This window comes from Falco cherrug, chromosome 14 (assembly GCF_023634085.1).
Source record: "Falco cherrug isolate bFalChe1 chromosome 14, bFalChe1.pri, whole genome shotgun sequence".
In the NCBI taxonomy this organism is placed as follows: Eukaryota; Metazoa; Chordata; class Aves; order Falconiformes; family Falconidae; genus Falco; species Falco cherrug.
This window is the reverse complement of record NC_073710.1, coordinates 8,871,594-8,889,384: the sequence shown is the minus strand read 5'-3', so window position 1 is coordinate 8,889,384 and position 17,791 is coordinate 8,871,594. Positions and strand designations below refer to the sequence as shown.

At 40.5% G+C, this 17,791-nt stretch overlaps 1 protein-coding gene across 2 annotated transcripts; it reads right to left on the bottom strand.

Moving 5' to 3' along the window:
* Nucleotides 1-699: 699 nt before the first annotated feature.
* On the bottom strand, nt 700-17,571 carry SHCBP1 (SHC binding and spindle associated 1). Of its 2 annotated transcripts, XM_055726822.1 has the most exons (13): nt 17,427-17,571; nt 16,414-16,584; nt 15,686-15,801; nt 14,548-14,756; nt 13,399-13,491; nt 10,607-10,840; nt 10,341-10,509; nt 8,963-9,083; nt 5,780-5,911; nt 4,741-4,859; nt 3,903-3,989; nt 3,458-3,599; nt 700-2,687 (listed from the first exon to the last, which is right to left on the bottom strand). In XM_055726822.1, exons 1-13 carry the CDS (start codon nt 17,557-17,559, stop codon nt 2,368-2,370), a joined length of 2,046 nt encoding a protein of 681 aa, XP_055582797.1. In that variant the 5' UTR covers nt 17,560-17,571; the 3' UTR covers nt 700-2,367. The 2 variants fall into 2 exon arrangements, with proteins under 2 accessions (XP_055582797.1, XP_055582799.1); XM_055726824.1 differs by lacking the exon at nt 3,903-3,989.
* Between the last annotated feature and the right edge of the window lie 220 nt (nt 17,572-17,791).

Below are 17,791 nucleotides of genomic sequence, written 5' to 3'. Positions count from 1 at the left end.
CTGCAACATCAAAATACCTTTAAGAAAAAAAACCAAGAAATTTAAGCAAATTCAAAAATCTAAGAAAAAATTAAATTTTCAAGAGTAATATTTAGAGGAGAAACTGAATTTATAGTTTCAAATAGATCATCTGCTAACAAACACATTGCTCCAAGCTGAGGGTACAAACCTCATGTTATTCAACTGTTCTTTCCCTTTATATTTAAACATTTCTCCTTCTGCACTTCAAAGGGAAATTAAAGCTGCAAAATAAACTTATATTTATCACTAACATAAGTGATTGGGAGGACAAAACTCCGAGATGAGTATTCAAAAGCTTAGCCCCCGTGAGGCTCAAGTGTCACCAAAATTTAACCACAACTTTATCATACAGCTCCTGCACGAAGGAAACTGCTGGAAGCTGTACTAGCAGCCTCATTTTGCTCCTTGACCTACTGACAACCTGCACAATAGAATCACCATTGGCATCTGGCACAGGAACGGGCAAAACTGTTGGTATTGAAAGCAGAAATAGTTACGGGTTTTTTGTTATCTTCATAAACGTAAAGCTGAATTTTCAAAAAGGGAGATAAGAGGCTGTCAAGAGGTAAGGCAGGCTCAAACTGAAGTGCATGGGAAAGAATCGCTACCTACACACCACAAAGGCAGCTTGCTCAGGAGAATTATGATTTGAAAAGATGAGAGGAAAGAACCACAAAATTAGTTTTTAGCCCCAGTCCTTTAATAAGGATTACACTCAGGAAATAAAGGCATAACATCAAAGCATGAAACATGGCATGTGACCTGATGAATAGCTTAAGATACTAAACTACTGCCAGTCTTAGCATTAGGCTTTCACTTGACTCAATTATTTCTTTAAAAATCACTAAGTGGCAAACACGTATGGGTTTGTGCATGTTGAGATACTGCAAAGGCATTCATATTCATCAAAACGCGGTTTAGTCCTGAAGTAGAGCGTCCTGAGCAGAATGAGAACAGAAGCAGTGGGCTAGAAAAGCTGCAATAGATCCTGTGGTTCACAGAATGGAAAACAAATGCATGTAAATTACACCTTCCTCTTTTCCTTTCCATCAGCTGCTCACACTAAAACAAATCACGCACTGAAGTGAATTTTGATTGTCATTTCAATTTAAGAATGCTAGAATGGAAAATCTGGATCAGACTATTCACATCCACTTCCAGGCAACGCATTCGTTTCTAGCGAAGGCAGACACCTGCTAAGCTACTTTCAGAAATTATTCCAAAGTCAATTTGCCAGCAACGTGCTTTTCCCTTCTTAACACCCTCTTAACAGCCGATTGTGTTTCATAGGACATCCTGGATCACTTGGGTGTTATTTTCCTACATACATTTCACCCACTAGCTCAAAAACTGACCTACAACTCTTAGTACAAAAGTTTGAAGGCAGCATCTAGATTTGTAATTAAAATAATAATAATAATAGGCACTGAGGAGTCCTCCTCAATCAGGCAGTCCTTCCAATTTTTCCCTCAAGTACTGAATGTTTCACAGCTGTAGGTTGATAAGATTTCAATGGAAAGTAATTTTTTAAATTTTCCATTCATTTCCAAAACCTCAGCTGCTACAAATGGCATAGTTTTCAAAATTTCAGAATAATGCACCGAAAAGTACAGTATGAATGCCGCTAACAGACAGAGACACATCTATTTTAATTTCTCTTTATTCAGATTAACGGAGTTTAGTTAGATGCTGCCCTCCCTAAGAAAAAGGTGCACAAGCACCGGTAGCTGTTGGAAGTAAACAGCTGGGCACAAAAAGACACAGAAGACTGAATGATACTACCCTTCCAAATGTTTTCTAGAAAATACTTCAAGTATGAAATATGGCAGCCAAACACTACATTCCCAAGGAATAGCATTTCACTAGCTTCTGTTTAATGTAAAAAATTAAGCATGCCAATCGCTTATAGGAGTCAGCCACAGACTAACGACACTTTAAAAAAATACGGAGGGATATGTACTACTAATTGCTGCACATCTGTTGCCCACTTTTCCATGATGAGCCATATCTATATTTTCTTTCTTTGAAGATTTTTTTTTTTTACAATAAAAAGTTAAATAAATACACTAAAAAAAGACTCATCAGAGAGCTAGCAAAGAAGCAACACATAGATTAGCAGAATACATGCAGTCTTCAAGCTAGAGTTCTGTTTTCTACCACGCTATCCATAGTATGCAGCAAGGAAGCAAAGTTTCCACATGCAATATATATACTATTAATAAATATTTGTCACATCCCAGTAACATTATGGAAGGCTAATGGAACAGGTTAACTCCTTGAAAAGCAGCAGTGAAAATAATAGCTTGTGCAAATCTTCTATTGCAATGCCATTAGGAGTCAGGACAGTCAGAAAATAAATGTACCAAAACTTCCTTTCCCATTCCATTTGAACTGATTGCCCACAATAGAAACAAACATTTCCTGTGACATTAAGTTTTCATCGGCTTCTGTGATTCCCAGTTCACTCAGTCTTTTCTTGAGCATCTGGCTCTTCTTTGCAGAAGTAGCCCCAAGTTCATTTGCAATTTCATAGTTGCCTTCAGTTTGTTCAGAAATCTCAGCTTGCTCATAGAGCTCCAGCTCATCAGTTATACATTCTGGTAGTCCTTGCCTCAAGCCCTCTACACGGGCTGTCCCATCACCTGACTGGGTAGGCTCCGTATTCCCTAGGTCAGGAAACAATAAGAATGTCATCAACAGTCACACAAAACAGCCAAATCATTTAAAATTCCTGGACTTAAAAGTTTTCTTGAGTCTGAACATTTTCACTTCACCCCACTCACTTTTTGGATAACTGCTTAGTGACAGGCACATATCCCAAATGCACCACAAGATGCTTGAGAAAAAGGTTTATTCTTGAGATGACTTCAAGTTGTCAAGTGATAGCGATACTAGAGAAAATTGCAGTGGGTTTACACGTTACACTTAGTGACTTCTTGAATAAGACATTATATAGAAATATATAATTTTTATTTTATCATTTGCCATTTTATCTACTGCGGAGAAAAAATTCTGCATGGGAGCGCGTCTCAGCTCTAATGCACAAAAGAAGAAATTAGCAGGGAATTATCATGAACCAGAACAGCTGTAAGAGAAGCCATGTCTGCTATTTCGCTGGTCACACTCTTGTTTCTGTATGACCCAAGGAGGCCATACAGACATACAGGCTCTGCCTAGCAGGGAGCACAGACCATGTGCATAAGGACTTTACAGTGGAAGTACGTAAACACGCCACGAAGCACAGACATTCACAGTTTCTCTGCAGCAAGTTAACCCTTTAGGAATTTCCAGTGTTCTGAGAGTTATGAATAATTATTTCAGCTAAATCAATCTAGACATTATTAGAAAATTTAAGAGACTTGATTATGAATTATACAATCCAAAAACTGGGTAGTTTTAGGAGTTTTTTCTCCTGAAAAAAGGAAGAGAAAAATACCTTTTGTTATCTCTGCTGAAGTATCCTTTACATCAGAGGGCATTGCTGGTCTGACCAGGACTACACCATATCCTTCATTATTATGAATCATATTATTGACCATGGTTATCTTAGGGATGTCGTAATGTTCATCTAAGAAGTTCTACAGCAAAGAAACAGAAATCCAACATGTTATGTCCAGCTAAAGGGGTGCAAAACATTCCAGTTCGAGGTAGAATCAGTTCTATGTATTGGCTAGAATTTTATTATTTGCCGATGAAATAAAGAAATAAAACAAGTATACTGCTTCAATGGATCAAGCAAAGGCAAACAAGTACTGTTAGCATCATACGCAACAGAAGAGTTCTACCATAAAGCAGCAAGGTGACAAGCCACCAAGGTTATTTGCATTAATTCTAGCAGCTATAAGCTTTTCAAAAACAAGTACATTCTGCCTTGAACTGACCTTTATAAGTATTCCCTCCTTGCAGTGGTGTATGCCACTGTCTAACACGGTACACGTACTACCTGGATATATTTCCACACCAGCACCCTACAAGATAAAATTGATTGCAGTTCACAAATAGTTCAGGCCCATTTCCAATTTAATCTGACAACTCCATTACAGATCTTTGTGTTTATCTACCAGTTCGTGCAAAGCAGAATTGTGTTACCATTCCAGCTTTACAGCTTTGTTAACCAACTTGAGCAGCAATACTCAAGGTTGAGGCCCCATGGATAATATTATTGCCACCAGTCCACAAAAGCTCTGGTAAAGAGTAACTGCACAGCCTTGCATTACTTTCTCATTCTTTACAACATTCAAAGCCCCATCATTCTTCAAAACATCCTAATCAAGAGTTCATTTCTGTGTTCATCATCCTTCTGTAAGGATCAATGGACAAGGTGTCCAAAAAGGGCATTTAATTTTTAGAACAAATGCAACATTTAATGAGAAATATTATTTATGGGCAGAGAAAACAGAAGATTACTGTAAAAGTATTCCAGGACATGAATCAGTCCAGCAATACAGCAACGATTATTTCACAGATGTCCCCTGTTACTACATCATTTTCATATCATCACACAGAAATCAGCATGAGACACTTCACTAGATATTATTGATGGCTACAAGACCCTTGGGACTAATCTCTGAAACTCAATAACATGTAGCTGTCCAAAATGAATTTGTAAAGGTTCTCCCAGGAGCAACAGAAGTCACCCTGTTCTGGATGGCATTATTTCCAAGCAGAAACCTTTATTTTAATTTCAGAAATAAGTCAGAGTCAAGAATTTGCTTGTACCTTGGCACCATACAGATCTGACTTTTTCATTACTAGCTCAGCTGATGTCCGTACTGTTACGCCTGTAGTTTCACATTGTAACACACAATTCTCCAGGGTGGTTTTCCCATGATGGACATCTACACACACAGAAAACATTGTTAAATGAATCAGTTATGCAAAGGCAAACCCCTCCTACAGACAGGTGGACTTGTAGCATTTTTGCAGTGTGATAAAATCACTATTTTAACTTTATCCACTTTGGATTAATTTTAATGATTTGCTCATGCATAGTTTGAACTTATGCTATTTTTCTGGTATAAGCAGAAACACTGCTGCTAGGGAGCACTGACCAAAGATTTGTCTTAGAAGTTTTTTGTCTTTCTGGCTTTTTTTATGGAAATCGACAACTATTCATTACATTCCTAAGAGACTTTTGATTTAAAGATACTAAATACATGTATACAGGTGTTAATAAACAATTTAACATGTTTAGAACCAAATGTCTGTTGAGGCAAAGTATTAACTAGCACCTTCTGCAAAGACAGAAGTCCATGGCCAACAAACTCATTAGATACAACTTAGGATTATTTGAACCTCAGTTTGAATGTGTTGTCAGCAAAGTTCCACACTATTTCTATAGCATATGCCATTCCTCAGTGGAGAGCTGGCTGGGTTCAGCTACAGCTGAATATTGCCATGGTGGTTCTTCTGTGGAAAAAGGAATTATTTCCATTTCCAGGTAGCCTGACACCAGCTGTGCAGCAGTCAGTCAGGTTGCCTCAACAGCAGAAAAATGATCAAGTAAAATGATCTTCTCAGAGTATGAGAATAGAACACAAGAGCTACAATAACTTTAAAGTAAAAAGAGTAGAAATTATTTTGATGTCCACATTATTAGCAAGTTAAAAAAATGGGGAAGCATTGATATTTATACCTGTAGGGCTCCTCTCTACAATACTTCGTTACAACTAGTGAACTCCAACACTAGGTCTCGGCTTTAATTCTAACAGTAAATTGTGAAAGATTCACAAGAAGGTAAAGATGCTTTTATACTTACTTAAAATCCCCTCCACAGCATCATGTTGTACTAACTTCAAACTGGAGATCTTTATATTGGCTCCTGTACAGTCAACAAAGTTGTCTCCTTTCCCTCGTTTTTCTATCACAATATCATCTGGCAGGCCATAGCCTTAAAGCAGAGATGAAAGATGCAAGTTTGATGAATAACTGGTAACAGTCAGGTGCTCAGTATATAGTAGACATTTAAACTAAATACAGAGGTTTAAAACTTGAAGTCTAATACCTTGAATGGGATTTTCCACCCAGTGGTGAAGCTACACCTTACATGCTCTCTGAACCAAGGTTCAGGCACTCAAAACCAAACTCAAAAGTTACCTTACTTGAATGACACACAACAAAATGCAAAGTTATTTTAGACAGCTGAGCAAAAGCTTAAGTGAGCTCACCTTTGCCAAGGCCAAAGTTCCTACTCCCAAAAGTTACAACAGAGCAGGGTGATGCAGTAACCAAGGACACACAAGCATCTGCAGCCTGCTTTCAAAGTACAGTTGACTAGAGCAGGCTGAGGTTCCAAGGAGCACGGGGCCAGCGGGAGGGGAGCAGTCACTTCCACAACACAAGGAAGCAAGTGCAGAGGACTTGATATTGCTAGTAAGCTTCACTCAACTTCCCGATTTAAATGAAACTTGGGTCAAAATTTAATGTTCTTGTGTTACATGGGCTTCCAGATTAAAAAGAAACTTTCACAAGCATATGACAACATTGATTTACTAAGCCATCCACAGTTGTCAGCATTCAACCACTTACAGGGGAAGTTATGAGCATGTAAAGCTTTTATTGCTTGTCACTGACAAGAATCATGATAAGGAAAGCAATAATGCAACATCTATTAAAGCAGCGTGAGTCCTACCATTTCCTGAAAGCACACACAAACTCAGATAAGAAGTGCCTGAGCAGGATGCTAGCTTTTAACCAAGTACATAAATAAATACTCTAATGTGCAAGTGGAAAGGTTAAAAAAGAAAAAAAACCTTTGAACAAGAGTTGGCAGAATTAAAGACGGCAGATTTAATGCAAAGTTAAGTGATTGATACTTCAGCACACTATACTAGCTAGAAATCTTTTCCCACCTGCTACTGATTTACAGTCACCCCTGGAGGGGAGGTGGCATGGGGCAGTTTACTTCCAGTACGTCAAAAGAGAACACCACAGGACAGCAATGGCAGATGTAGTTTAACTTCACCCCACTACAGAAAGGGGTTATTATCCAAGGCAAGAGTTTTGGGAATAATTAATTGTCCTACAGACTGCCTGTCATTTTTCTAACCATGCTTTTAGCTTGCTTTACACTTCACCTCTGAAGCAGCAGCTCTAGTAAGAAGGAAGCCAGCGACAAGACAAGGAATAGAGAAGGAAAGATCCACCTGCTATCAAGTGGTGTACAACACACAACGTGGTCATGGCTCAACAACCTGCCCATAAGCCAAGTGACTCCACAGGAGCTAAAGGTATTTCTCATCCATTAACACTGATCACAGATACTAGATGGGCTGATGCTACAGGTTCCCATCCAGCTTGAACAACCACCGTACAAGCAGAAGGAAAGTTCTTAGGTGCCTTTGCTACACGTTTTTGCCACGTGTTAACGTTACCTTTACCATGATTTCCTGCAGCTGCTACTGCTTAACCTTATTTAGTTCTTGTCAGTTTTTTATCCCTGACTTACTAATCCTCTTACTTTCAACCTTACTACTTACTTGTACAGTGGCTTGAAAAAAATAAAACCTCTACTAAGCAAAGTGACATTATATCTTTGTTAAGTCACCCCTTCATCCCAAGAAGGCCACCAAAACCGCCAGCTGCTCAGATGAGTGCCAGCAAAATCTTTCTTGATGCTCCTACTTCAAACACTTTTGGCCACTACTATTGCTATAAAAACTTCTCTAACAGCAGTCCGTATAAGAAGATTAAATACCCTGACATGTACCCATTATTTAGAGAGTGGTTCACACTAAAGATACATATTTATATGCCTTGCTCCTTAAAATAGAGCAGCTCATCCTTTAATAGATGTGCTATTGCACTATTTGTATTACTTTTTCCTTAAAGCTAGAAAAGCAATAAAAACCACCCCACACAATTTTAGCACAATGACATTCTTGCAGATAAATAAAGCACTTTGAGGTCCTTCATCCTGCAGGTGCATTGTCTATCAGCACGCGTATCTATGTAAAACACACACACACAAGAGAAGGGCAAGAAAGAAAATGACACTTATAAAACAAGGGCAAGAAAAAGTCCAGAACAGCAGGAAATTAAACTCCCAGCCTTCTTCCCATTAAGTAATTTTGACAAGACAAAAATGCAGCCAAATAAGTATCTGAACAGCTGCACAAGCCCTAGTGATACAGAGACTTACACTGCAGCAGAGTGTGCATGCCTAAAGCAGAGGAATTACACTGAGAAATCAAGAATCACAAGGAAGAGATAGCAACATATCTTAGACAAGGCAGAAGTATTTAAAACACATAATTTGAAAGAAAAATGGAATTGTGCATGCTATGTCTGTTTCTACAGGAAAAAGTACATGTTAAGTCAACAGCTCCCTCCTCTACCCATGCACCTCGCATAATGCGGCTTGACACTGGTAGCCACCCCAACCCCCCATCGCTGTCACGCAAAAAGGGCCATAAGCCAGGTTCTAATAGCACTTGGCTCTTCCTCTCTGCATTCACCAGTGCTATACTGGTAATGAGACTCAGAGCATACCTCTGAAATAGATTAAGACATGCAAAGAACAAGGGCAGCTCTCAAGCACTTTTAAGTTACCAGCTGTAAAAACTGAAGCCTCTCAGAAAAACTATTGTGCTTCTTAGATTACCAAAAAAAAAAAAAAAAAAATCAGCAAGTCCCTCATGTTTCTGTTGAATCCTCTCTACTATCTGTATAATCAGAATTTATCTAGACAAATAGTTAGGAAGAAATGATGAATTTGCTATTAATCAGCAACATTTGCAGTTTATTTGTAGAAGCAACTATGCCTAATGAAACAGCTTACTCCATGCCGCATTAGATATGACTACACATGCAGAAATAGGAACGCTTTGAAGAAAAAAATCAAATATTCCCAACAAACTCTGCAAAAAGTAAATCCTTATGCAGAGTTAAAGACACTCAGTTCACTTCATTTTAAGGACCTTTAAGCTAGCAAACCTTCTACCTTCTAGTTCAACTGAATCAGCAATGCAGAACATGCCATCTACAACATAACGACCAGGACAGATGATGACACTGTCTCCTTCGTAACAGGCATTTACAGCTGTCAGCGGATCATTGTGAAACTGTGAAAGACAAACACACAATCAGCTCCTGAAGAACACTATAAAAAATGGAATGCATTTATGCCCTTAAAGCTTTGCTTTTCAATTAAGTGTTGTTGGTTTTGCTTGGAAGAAACCCTTTTTAATGGCACCAATAATACACAATTTCTACTTTGAATTCAAGAATCATAGCACTACGGACAAAAACAGCCTTAAAACATTCCTTTGATGTTTGTGTCATGTCCATTCCCCCATGAGAAAACTGGGGCAGAGACACAGATCGAAGAGCATATGCACCAGAAAGGCAACCTCAATATGGCCTTGGTTACAGGCCAACATCTGAATTGTGCCTCAAGTGCCTTGCCATGAATGACTGAAGAAATAGATGACAGAAGGTAAAGAAAATTAAGGGAAACACAAACAACTCAGCGACTATATTTGAGCTGGCCTGAACACTGACATAACCCTTCGGGGGTCCTGGTGCAAGTCACCCCAAAATAGAGTTTAGATATTACTGTGGCAAACATGGGGACCACATGGTCCTTTTTATTGTCTAAAAAGGGCAGGCTAATATCCTTCACAACTATTACTGGGGGATTCTGTATTGAAGAATAACAGAAAGAACAGAAAAACTGCACATTTATTGCTTCCCAGCAAATTCCAGGGTAAGTATAGTGAGAGCATTTCTCAATTGCCAAATCAGAAAACCTGATTTATAGCCCAAAAGTTAATCCCAGATCTTCCCTGTGGCTCCATTTTGGCCATCTGTAATTCATGAACTTGATCAGAATACAGCCAGCAATTTAATTTGGGCCCAAGGAATCCAAACTGCTCTTAACTGTTGAAGTAGCAAGTCCCGTCTGAATTCACTAAAACTTAATGTATCTCCTACACAGTACTAAAGCAACAGAATGACATTTCTCTCTTCCAATTCTAGATCATTATCAGTAGCATCAAGAGACACAAGTATTTCAAGACTAAATGTAAGTATTGTACAATGAAACACAGTAAAGTAATTATTACAGAAAGTTTATCTCATTTCCTACACACAGGAAGGAAACTGCTTGTATGGAGTACTCAGACACAAATGAATTAAAGAAATTACTTGTATCATCCAGTCTCACCACTCACTGTTTAAATTACAGTGCTTTTTTTGAACTGACAAAAAAAAAATAACACTGTGCAAACATAGTATCTTGCACTTGATAAACTTATTTTCTCCTCAAAAAACAAGGTGGAAGAAAAGTATTAGCAGACAGACAATTCCTGTTGCCATACCTGTATTTCTAGTTCTTCACCACAAGATTCAGGGCAAAGTTTGTCCCTTAGCAATGACTGCAGCAAACTTGCCACCATGACTGAGGATACAACATGAATGACCTTGGTACCTGTTGGTCTCAGCCCTTTAGCTTGGGAACCGCTGTGTTTCTGGTAACCAAACACATACCTAAAACAAGAGCAACAAAGCCATCAGCTCTTTCTTCAATAAGGAACGTACACGTAGCCTCCTATATGGCCCTCCTCCTTGCCCAAAACCAAGGTACCTCAGCAGCGGATTCTCAATTAGTTTTAGCTTTTGTTTTAAGTGCTCTATTTTCTCATACAATTTTAGTCCTTCCACCATGGAGACATTTTCTTCTTCTGAGTCCGAATCACTGCTTGATATGCTGTTCCTCACATCTATAAACTTCCTGTAAAGCTCTTCACATTGAGACAACAAGTTCTGGTAATCAGCTGCAAGCCCAGAAGGCACACGGTGTTCAATGATGTCATAATGCCTGCAATTCAGAGCAAGAGGTCACTATATTTCACATCTAAAATTTTGAAAGATCAAATATAAACCCAGAGAGAACCCGAAGAGTTCTGCTTCGGTGCTTTAATCAAGATTCTCTGCAGTCTGTATCAACACTGCTCAATTTTTTTTTTTCCCAAAGTAGCAAAACCAGAAATCTGAACAGACACAAACATACTCCCTTTCTAAATAGTTGTCCACCTACCTTGGAAGATTATACACAGTTATCAGAAATGCATTCTGAAACAAAGGCATAAGCACAGCAACTCAAAAAAAGAGTAAGAATTTAGGAAGTAATTTGATATAAAAATTAGTCTATTTTTAAGCATTTATTAGAAACACTGAGAAAATTGTATCTGAAATAGAAGAAAAATCCTATAATGTGAAGTCTCTATCATCAACAGTCTAACCAATTACCTGCACAAAAATGCAGAATGTATAAGAAAGGTATTACCAGCACCAGGTGAAGATGTGAAGGCACTGCATTGTAAAAAGTTTGCACCATCCCAAGAGCATCCTCTACAAAAGAAAATGCAGGCCAGAAAATACAGCCCAAAGCTGCATTGCCACAGTCAGAAAGATGAGGATATTTGCCAGCTAGACAGTGTCATGAAATCCAGGGCCAATCACATGGGACCAATTATGATCACAACAAAAAAACTGGACAGCAATTAATGATACAATTAAAACAAGATTTAATTATCTCACACCATTTTTGTAGGGAACCAGCTGAACATAGTATAAATAGCTCTATTCAAGAGGGCACATGAAATAAGAGCAAAGATATTCCCTCAATTTTCAGAGGCTCCTTAAAGGGTGCACATGCTGCAAAGAGCAAGAAAATTTGTAGTCAGAGCAGTCAGTATCTATATAGTTACAATAAACAGAGCGTACAGAAATAGAGCCTCACAAAGTTTTGGCAATAGGGTTCTCAGAGGCAACAGAGTTAGTCAGTGCAGCATGATTAGCATCAGAAGATTTTATAGCAATATAGTAATATTAAATATTTGAAGGAAACAACATTGTACATAATTTGGCCCCAAAATGCATGCCGCACATTTTACAACTGATCGCTATGAAAGCACATAAAACTATGTGTTTTTTCAAGCTTTAGTTAAACAGTTCATACAGCTTTACTTGCCTCAGAAGACTAGTACAGCCTAATGTACAGTGCAAAGATACTGTCTGTTCTCATTAAAACAGAGCACACCAGAGACCTGAAAAGTTTAAAGCATCATATGTTTCCATGCATTAAAGATTAATGTTATTTCTGAGCTGATACATCAGTGCTTAGATCACAACACAAGATAACAGCAACATCAGTGTAACTTGGCAGACTGGCTTTGTATCAAGCATCGTATGGGAGAATAAGAAAGGATAACATTTACTTTTCTCCTTGAAGATGTTTAAGCATTTTGGATTCTCACCAAACTGGCTGTAAGGCCACACACAGAATTAAAAAGTTATCCCATGGCACACCATTTCATTCTGGTTTCATCCCCTGCAAAGTCTCCATAAGGCTCCAAAAACTCAACAGAACAGCCATTTACTGGAGCACACAAGTGTAAATACTTCAAAAACACATACAATTTCCATATACAACACTTCGTCCTAATTTGTATGATCTCAGAAAAACACAGGCATATCAGAGTCCTTAAATGTCACATTGTGTCCTGTTTGAAAGAGAGGCCTGCAGCCACCTTTATAGTGTAGGTAGTTATACTGATTTTCTTTGTAAATCACATTCTATATTCGAGCACATGTAATGCCATATTCTAAATAGTATTTCAGGGTGGGTTATAAATACTGATGTAGCTCCCCAGCATCATAAATTATCAAACCTTGATCTGAATGACACAGAAACTTCCAGAAAATAATGAGGTTAAGTTATAATAAGTAAAGAAAAGGAACTGAAAAATAATCCTCATGAAAGACTTGAGAAAAAGATAGCGTGCCAAATCTCAGAGGAAAAACTACACTAAAAATCACTTTTCAATTATTAGCTCCAGGTACGTTTTACAGTGTGTTTTGGTTATTTAGCAGCCTCAAAAATAACCAGATTGCGTCCTCGTGCACTGCTTCAGTTCCATATGGCAGGACAGCATTAAAAGCCCACCTTCAGATAACCTAATGCTGACCAGTCCCACGAGGGAAAGAAATGCACACACTCCTCCTTCAGCATGACCAATTTACATGGGTTTGGCAACATTCAGCTCCGTTCGGATTGTTACGCTATGCCCAGAGGTATCAGAGCACCCCAGGTGAGCTCTAACTGGGATGACAGTGCAGCCCAAGCCGAGGGCAGCTATAGCTGGGTTCGGAGTGCCATCTGATGGAAGGTCAGCGAGTGCAGGGAAACAACGTTCAGAAGTCGTTGCAACCTCAGTCGTTGCACCCCCTTTCCATGCAAAATGTTGACCATCAGACACCGAATGCTGTTAGAACACACTTGATGTACCAGTGACCAGGGTTGGGTTTTTTAAATCTAGTTGCGCATCACTGTTCCCACGTCTACCCTAGTAATATCAAGGGTGTTACACTTACAGTCTCAGTCGAGGCTCAACACATCGCACAAAGTAATCAAAATCATCCTCCTCCTCCTCATCCCAGGTCCTCCAGATGCACTGGTAGAAGAATCTTTTGGAGAAAAGCAAGCATTTAGTCACACAAAGGAGGCCACACTTACCCAAGCAGAGGTGACAGCACTGGAAACACAAATGTGACCAATTTGAGAATTCATCTCTAAGCACCACCTCTCACTAATTCCACTTTACTGTCCTGTAAAGTATTTCACATACAGAGAAGTTATCTTTCTTGCCTGTTGTTTACCTGCATAAAGATTTTTATTTTGTGTATCTAAATCCAAAATTCATAATAGCCTGAGTCCCACTTTCATCAAAACAGAGCAAAAGCTGGATTTGCAAACAAGAGTTACACTCTTAAGATCCTGAGGCTCTTTAGTTGTTTGGTTTAGCCAAGCATGCTTCAGTTAAGCTTTCTTTTTGACAGTGAGTTTGTCACCTCCATCGTTCAAGCTTAGATCTCTGTACCAAGTAATTCACAACAGAATATATCTCTTCTCCCCTTTTCCTCCCGCACCCACCACTTCTGAAACAGCACATTTTCTAGACAGGAAGGTCATTCCTCCTATTTCAGCTTTTTCATCCAGTTCTACCACCTATTTGTAGATCGCTTTCAAACAGCATGTACAATATGAAATCAAGGGAGATGGAAAAGAGACAGTGAGATGACAAAGAAAGGAAACTAAAAGAAAGTTGTGAACGGACACCAAAAGAATCAATAGCAAACATAAGGGAGGAGGCAAAATGCAGAAAAAAGAAAAAGGAAAAAAGCCACCCAAATGATATAGAAGAGAAAGGAACACATCACTAGAGCAAGCAAGGTGATACAGTCCAAGGAAATCTGGGGTGGAGAAGACAGGGAAAGCAGCACAATTTACATTGTTTTATGTATTATGACACTAGGATGCAGCTAGATGTACTTTGTAGCTGCAGAAGACACCACAGACTTTCTTTTTGAGCAGTTTCCTTATAATACCAGTCATCAGATTGACTTTGGAAAGCTTGGCTTGTGGAGCTGCCAGCATAACCACAAGAACTCAGAGACCACCCACTGAATATCATCAGAGTGTAATTGTTAAAGACAAAAATTAAACCTTGAGCATGTTCCTACCTGACATGCTCTACAGCTAGTGCTGTCTGGTCAAACTCCCCTGACTCGTCATACACAACCCACAGCTCCTGCAGCGGTAGCTGACGCTCCTTCAGCTCCAAGAGCTCCTGCATGCACTCCAAGGTAAAGGTGCTATCCCGTGAGTCACACAGGAAAGGCTCACTCAGTTGCACAACTGCTTTCAGAGCAGAGTACTCCACATCAACCACCTGTTGGAACAAATAGTACTTCAGGTTTCTCCAAACCTTAGGTACAGCGGAGGAAGGCGACCTATTCAGCTGAAGCGAGAACCCCAGAATTAAGCTTCTCAGAACCATACATCTAGAGCCTTTTCCACACTCCAAACTTTGTCCAAACCCCTCATAATACTCATACAATGCCAATAAGTTGCTTCTCTATTTGGGTTTTCTTTGTGGTTTTTTTTTTAAAAAAAAAAAAAAAAAACAGGAAAAAGCATCAAACAAATCAATACCTTACAGTTCTTAGAAACTCCTTTGGGACTAATTTTTCAAAGTGCCCACATGACACAAACAATCACAATCCAACAAGTTAGTCTGGGCCAGTGAAAGCCTTTTTGTCACTAATTGGGCTGAAAAGCTGAGGGCTATAGTTTTTCCCTCTTCAAAAATGTAACAGAAATGCAAGTTTGAACATCCAAGGTTTGCACAAAGATGTATGACCTGGACGTTGAAACACCTAGAAAAGGAGTATCCCAAACCAGCAAACCCTCAGTGGGTCTATGACAGGAGTATGCAATGTGGAAGACCTACTGTCAATACCAAGACGGGTTAAAAGGAAGAATTTTACTGATAATAAAATAAATCAACGAATGATTAGAGCCTAATATTTGAAAAGACTACATTACAATAGCCAGCTCTGGACCAAGTACTTATCTCCCCTCTGTGCCCACAGAGATCTCCTTATGGCTCACTCGCACTGACTTGACGTTTCCCCTTCCAGTCTCAAGCACTGAGCCCTTTGAATAAATTCCTATTGCCCTAGCCATCACTGGCAATTAGATATGAAAACATTACTATTTCCTACCAGCTCATAAACTTCATCGATAAATGATCTGTCTGTTACAGAGGTAAATTATGTCAATCGGAGGCAAATGCCTATGCAACTGCATTCCATTTACCTCAACGAGGACGTCAAACACATTGGTGCGCCAGATTGCCTGCCATCCAGATGGTTCAAGGACCTTCTCCAGGTACTCAGCTGTGAATTCTTTCACTTCAGAAGCTTTGCAGTCAGCTAAAAAGAAATTGAAGGCAGTACATTTATGCAAGGAAAGAAAGAAAAGTCCTCCAGATCACTGGAAAATGAAAGTCAACACAGTTGAAACAGTCCTCTACCACATCTCAAGCTGGACTTCATTCTGTTTCACTCATGATAACCATCAGCATCTTTGCTGTCTGTCTCAGTACTGAGAGAGCTGGAGAGCCATCTGTTCTGTGCTTCTCTGGAAGAAGAGATCCAGTACTCAACCTCCCAGGTACTGAAGGTTTCCGTGCCAGTGGCATTAAGCAGCTAACCTGTGCCTTATCTTAAACAGTCTTATTACACAAAGCACAGTTCTATTAAGATCAGTCAAAACAAGGCACAGAATCCAGTATTAGCACCTTTGCCTTCATTATTCAGATTTTATTTACTTACATTAAAACCATTGCCTCCTGGTCCGCCAGACAGATAAAGCAGCTGAGGTTACAGAATAAGCGACAGCAGGACACCACATCCGTTCTAGTCCCCATTATTAAAAGCATCTCATAGTTTAATATGGAATTGCCTCCATTTACATTGGATCATTTAAGCACTCACTAGAAGAAACCTGGCTATGTGTTCTTTTTCTATTAAGAGGTTACTTACCCAAGATGTAATCCTGGTAAGCTTTAAATCGCTCGTAAAACAAAAGATGTTCGGTATGAAAAATATCTGGAAAAAGCACATTCCCATCTGGCACAGTCCTTCCTAAAGCAGTCCCTGGTTTGTCACGACTGCCATAATCACTACAGGAATCATCATCTTCCCGGAGCAGATCTGGGGAGGAGTGAGCACAAAGCAAACCCAACAAACTGTCAGTTCAATGCAGCCATCACCCACTCCTCTATTCCCAAAGAATTCCTGTTCAGACCAAAATCTATCACGAACCTGCTTTCTACAACACAGCTTGATTTATCCTTGGTGAAGAGACTATCTTACTTGATTACCTGCTCTCTTCTTCAGAGTATCTACCCTGTCCCAAAGGAGGATCTCCCATTTATTGCCAGCTGTCCTGAGCTGCAGTTACATGCTAATTTACGTTGTTCTATATGTAGGATCTAAAAACCTTTAAGTAATACGTTACCATTCATATACATACGATGCCTTGCTAGTACACTGCCTGCATCACCCAGATGCAATATCAAGCAATAATCCAAATGACCTTGGAACATGCATAAAACCAGCAGATCCTGCACACAACTGATCCAAAATAACGTACAGGATTACTGTGAGCAAAGAACGAAACATAAGAGGCACAATAAAGCTGTAGATACTAGCCTCAGCTAAAGACATGTTTTCACAGGTGCCCTTTTCTTCTCTTAAGTATTTTCCTGTTCTTCAGTACAAGTATTCTGTTTGTATTTTGATCAACTAACGCAGTCTCCACACCTGAAGTCTCAATTCCAAGCAACATATTTCGACCAAAGGCTGCCGAGCCGTCCCGGGCAAACCGTCCGGCCCCTGCTCTGCCCCAAAGCGGGCGGGCGGTGCCCGCGGCCCTCCGGCGTCTCGGCTGGCCCCTGCTCTTCCGAGCGGCGGCGGAGCCGGGGCGCGCCCGGCTTAGGCAGCCCCAGCCCTCCCTCCCCGCGGCGCGGCCGCCCGGCACCGGCAGCCCCTACCTGGCTTCGCCGCCCCGGCGCGCTCCGGCGGCGGGGTCTGCCCGTCCCCCGGCGGGGTCTGCCCGTCCCCCGGCGGGGTCTGCCCGTCCCCCGGCGGGGCGCCCCCGCTGCCGGCCCGCCCCGGCTCAGCCATACCGCCCGCGCCGCGCCGCCCGCTCAAATTTCAAACTGCCCCAGCAGCTACCGCTCTGCCACGTCACGGGCAGCGGCCGCCCTGATTGGCTAGCGGCAGCGCCGCGGGAGGGCGGGCGGCGCCGTGCCGGGGCCCTGCGGGGGGGGCAAGCGGCGCGGCGGGGCCCGCGGGCGCGTCCCCGCGGGTGTGCACGTTACCCGCCGGTGTGCGCGTTACCCGCCGGTGTGCGCGT

Bases quoted from the DNA above. Each gene is read 5' to 3' on its own strand.
- SHCBP1 (XM_055726822.1), bottom strand. From the start codon at position 17,559: ATGGCTGAGCCGGGGCGGGCCGGCAGCGGGGGCGCCCCGCCGGGGGAC. The intron at 14,757-15,685 runs GTAAATGGAATG...TTGTTCCAACAG, and splicing joins TGTTTGACGTCCTCGTTGAG to GTGGTTGATGTGGAGTACTC. The intron at 3,600-3,902 runs GTCAGTTCAAGG...TCTTTGCTGTAG, and splicing joins AGGAGGGAATACTTATAAAG to AACTTCTTAGATGAACATTA.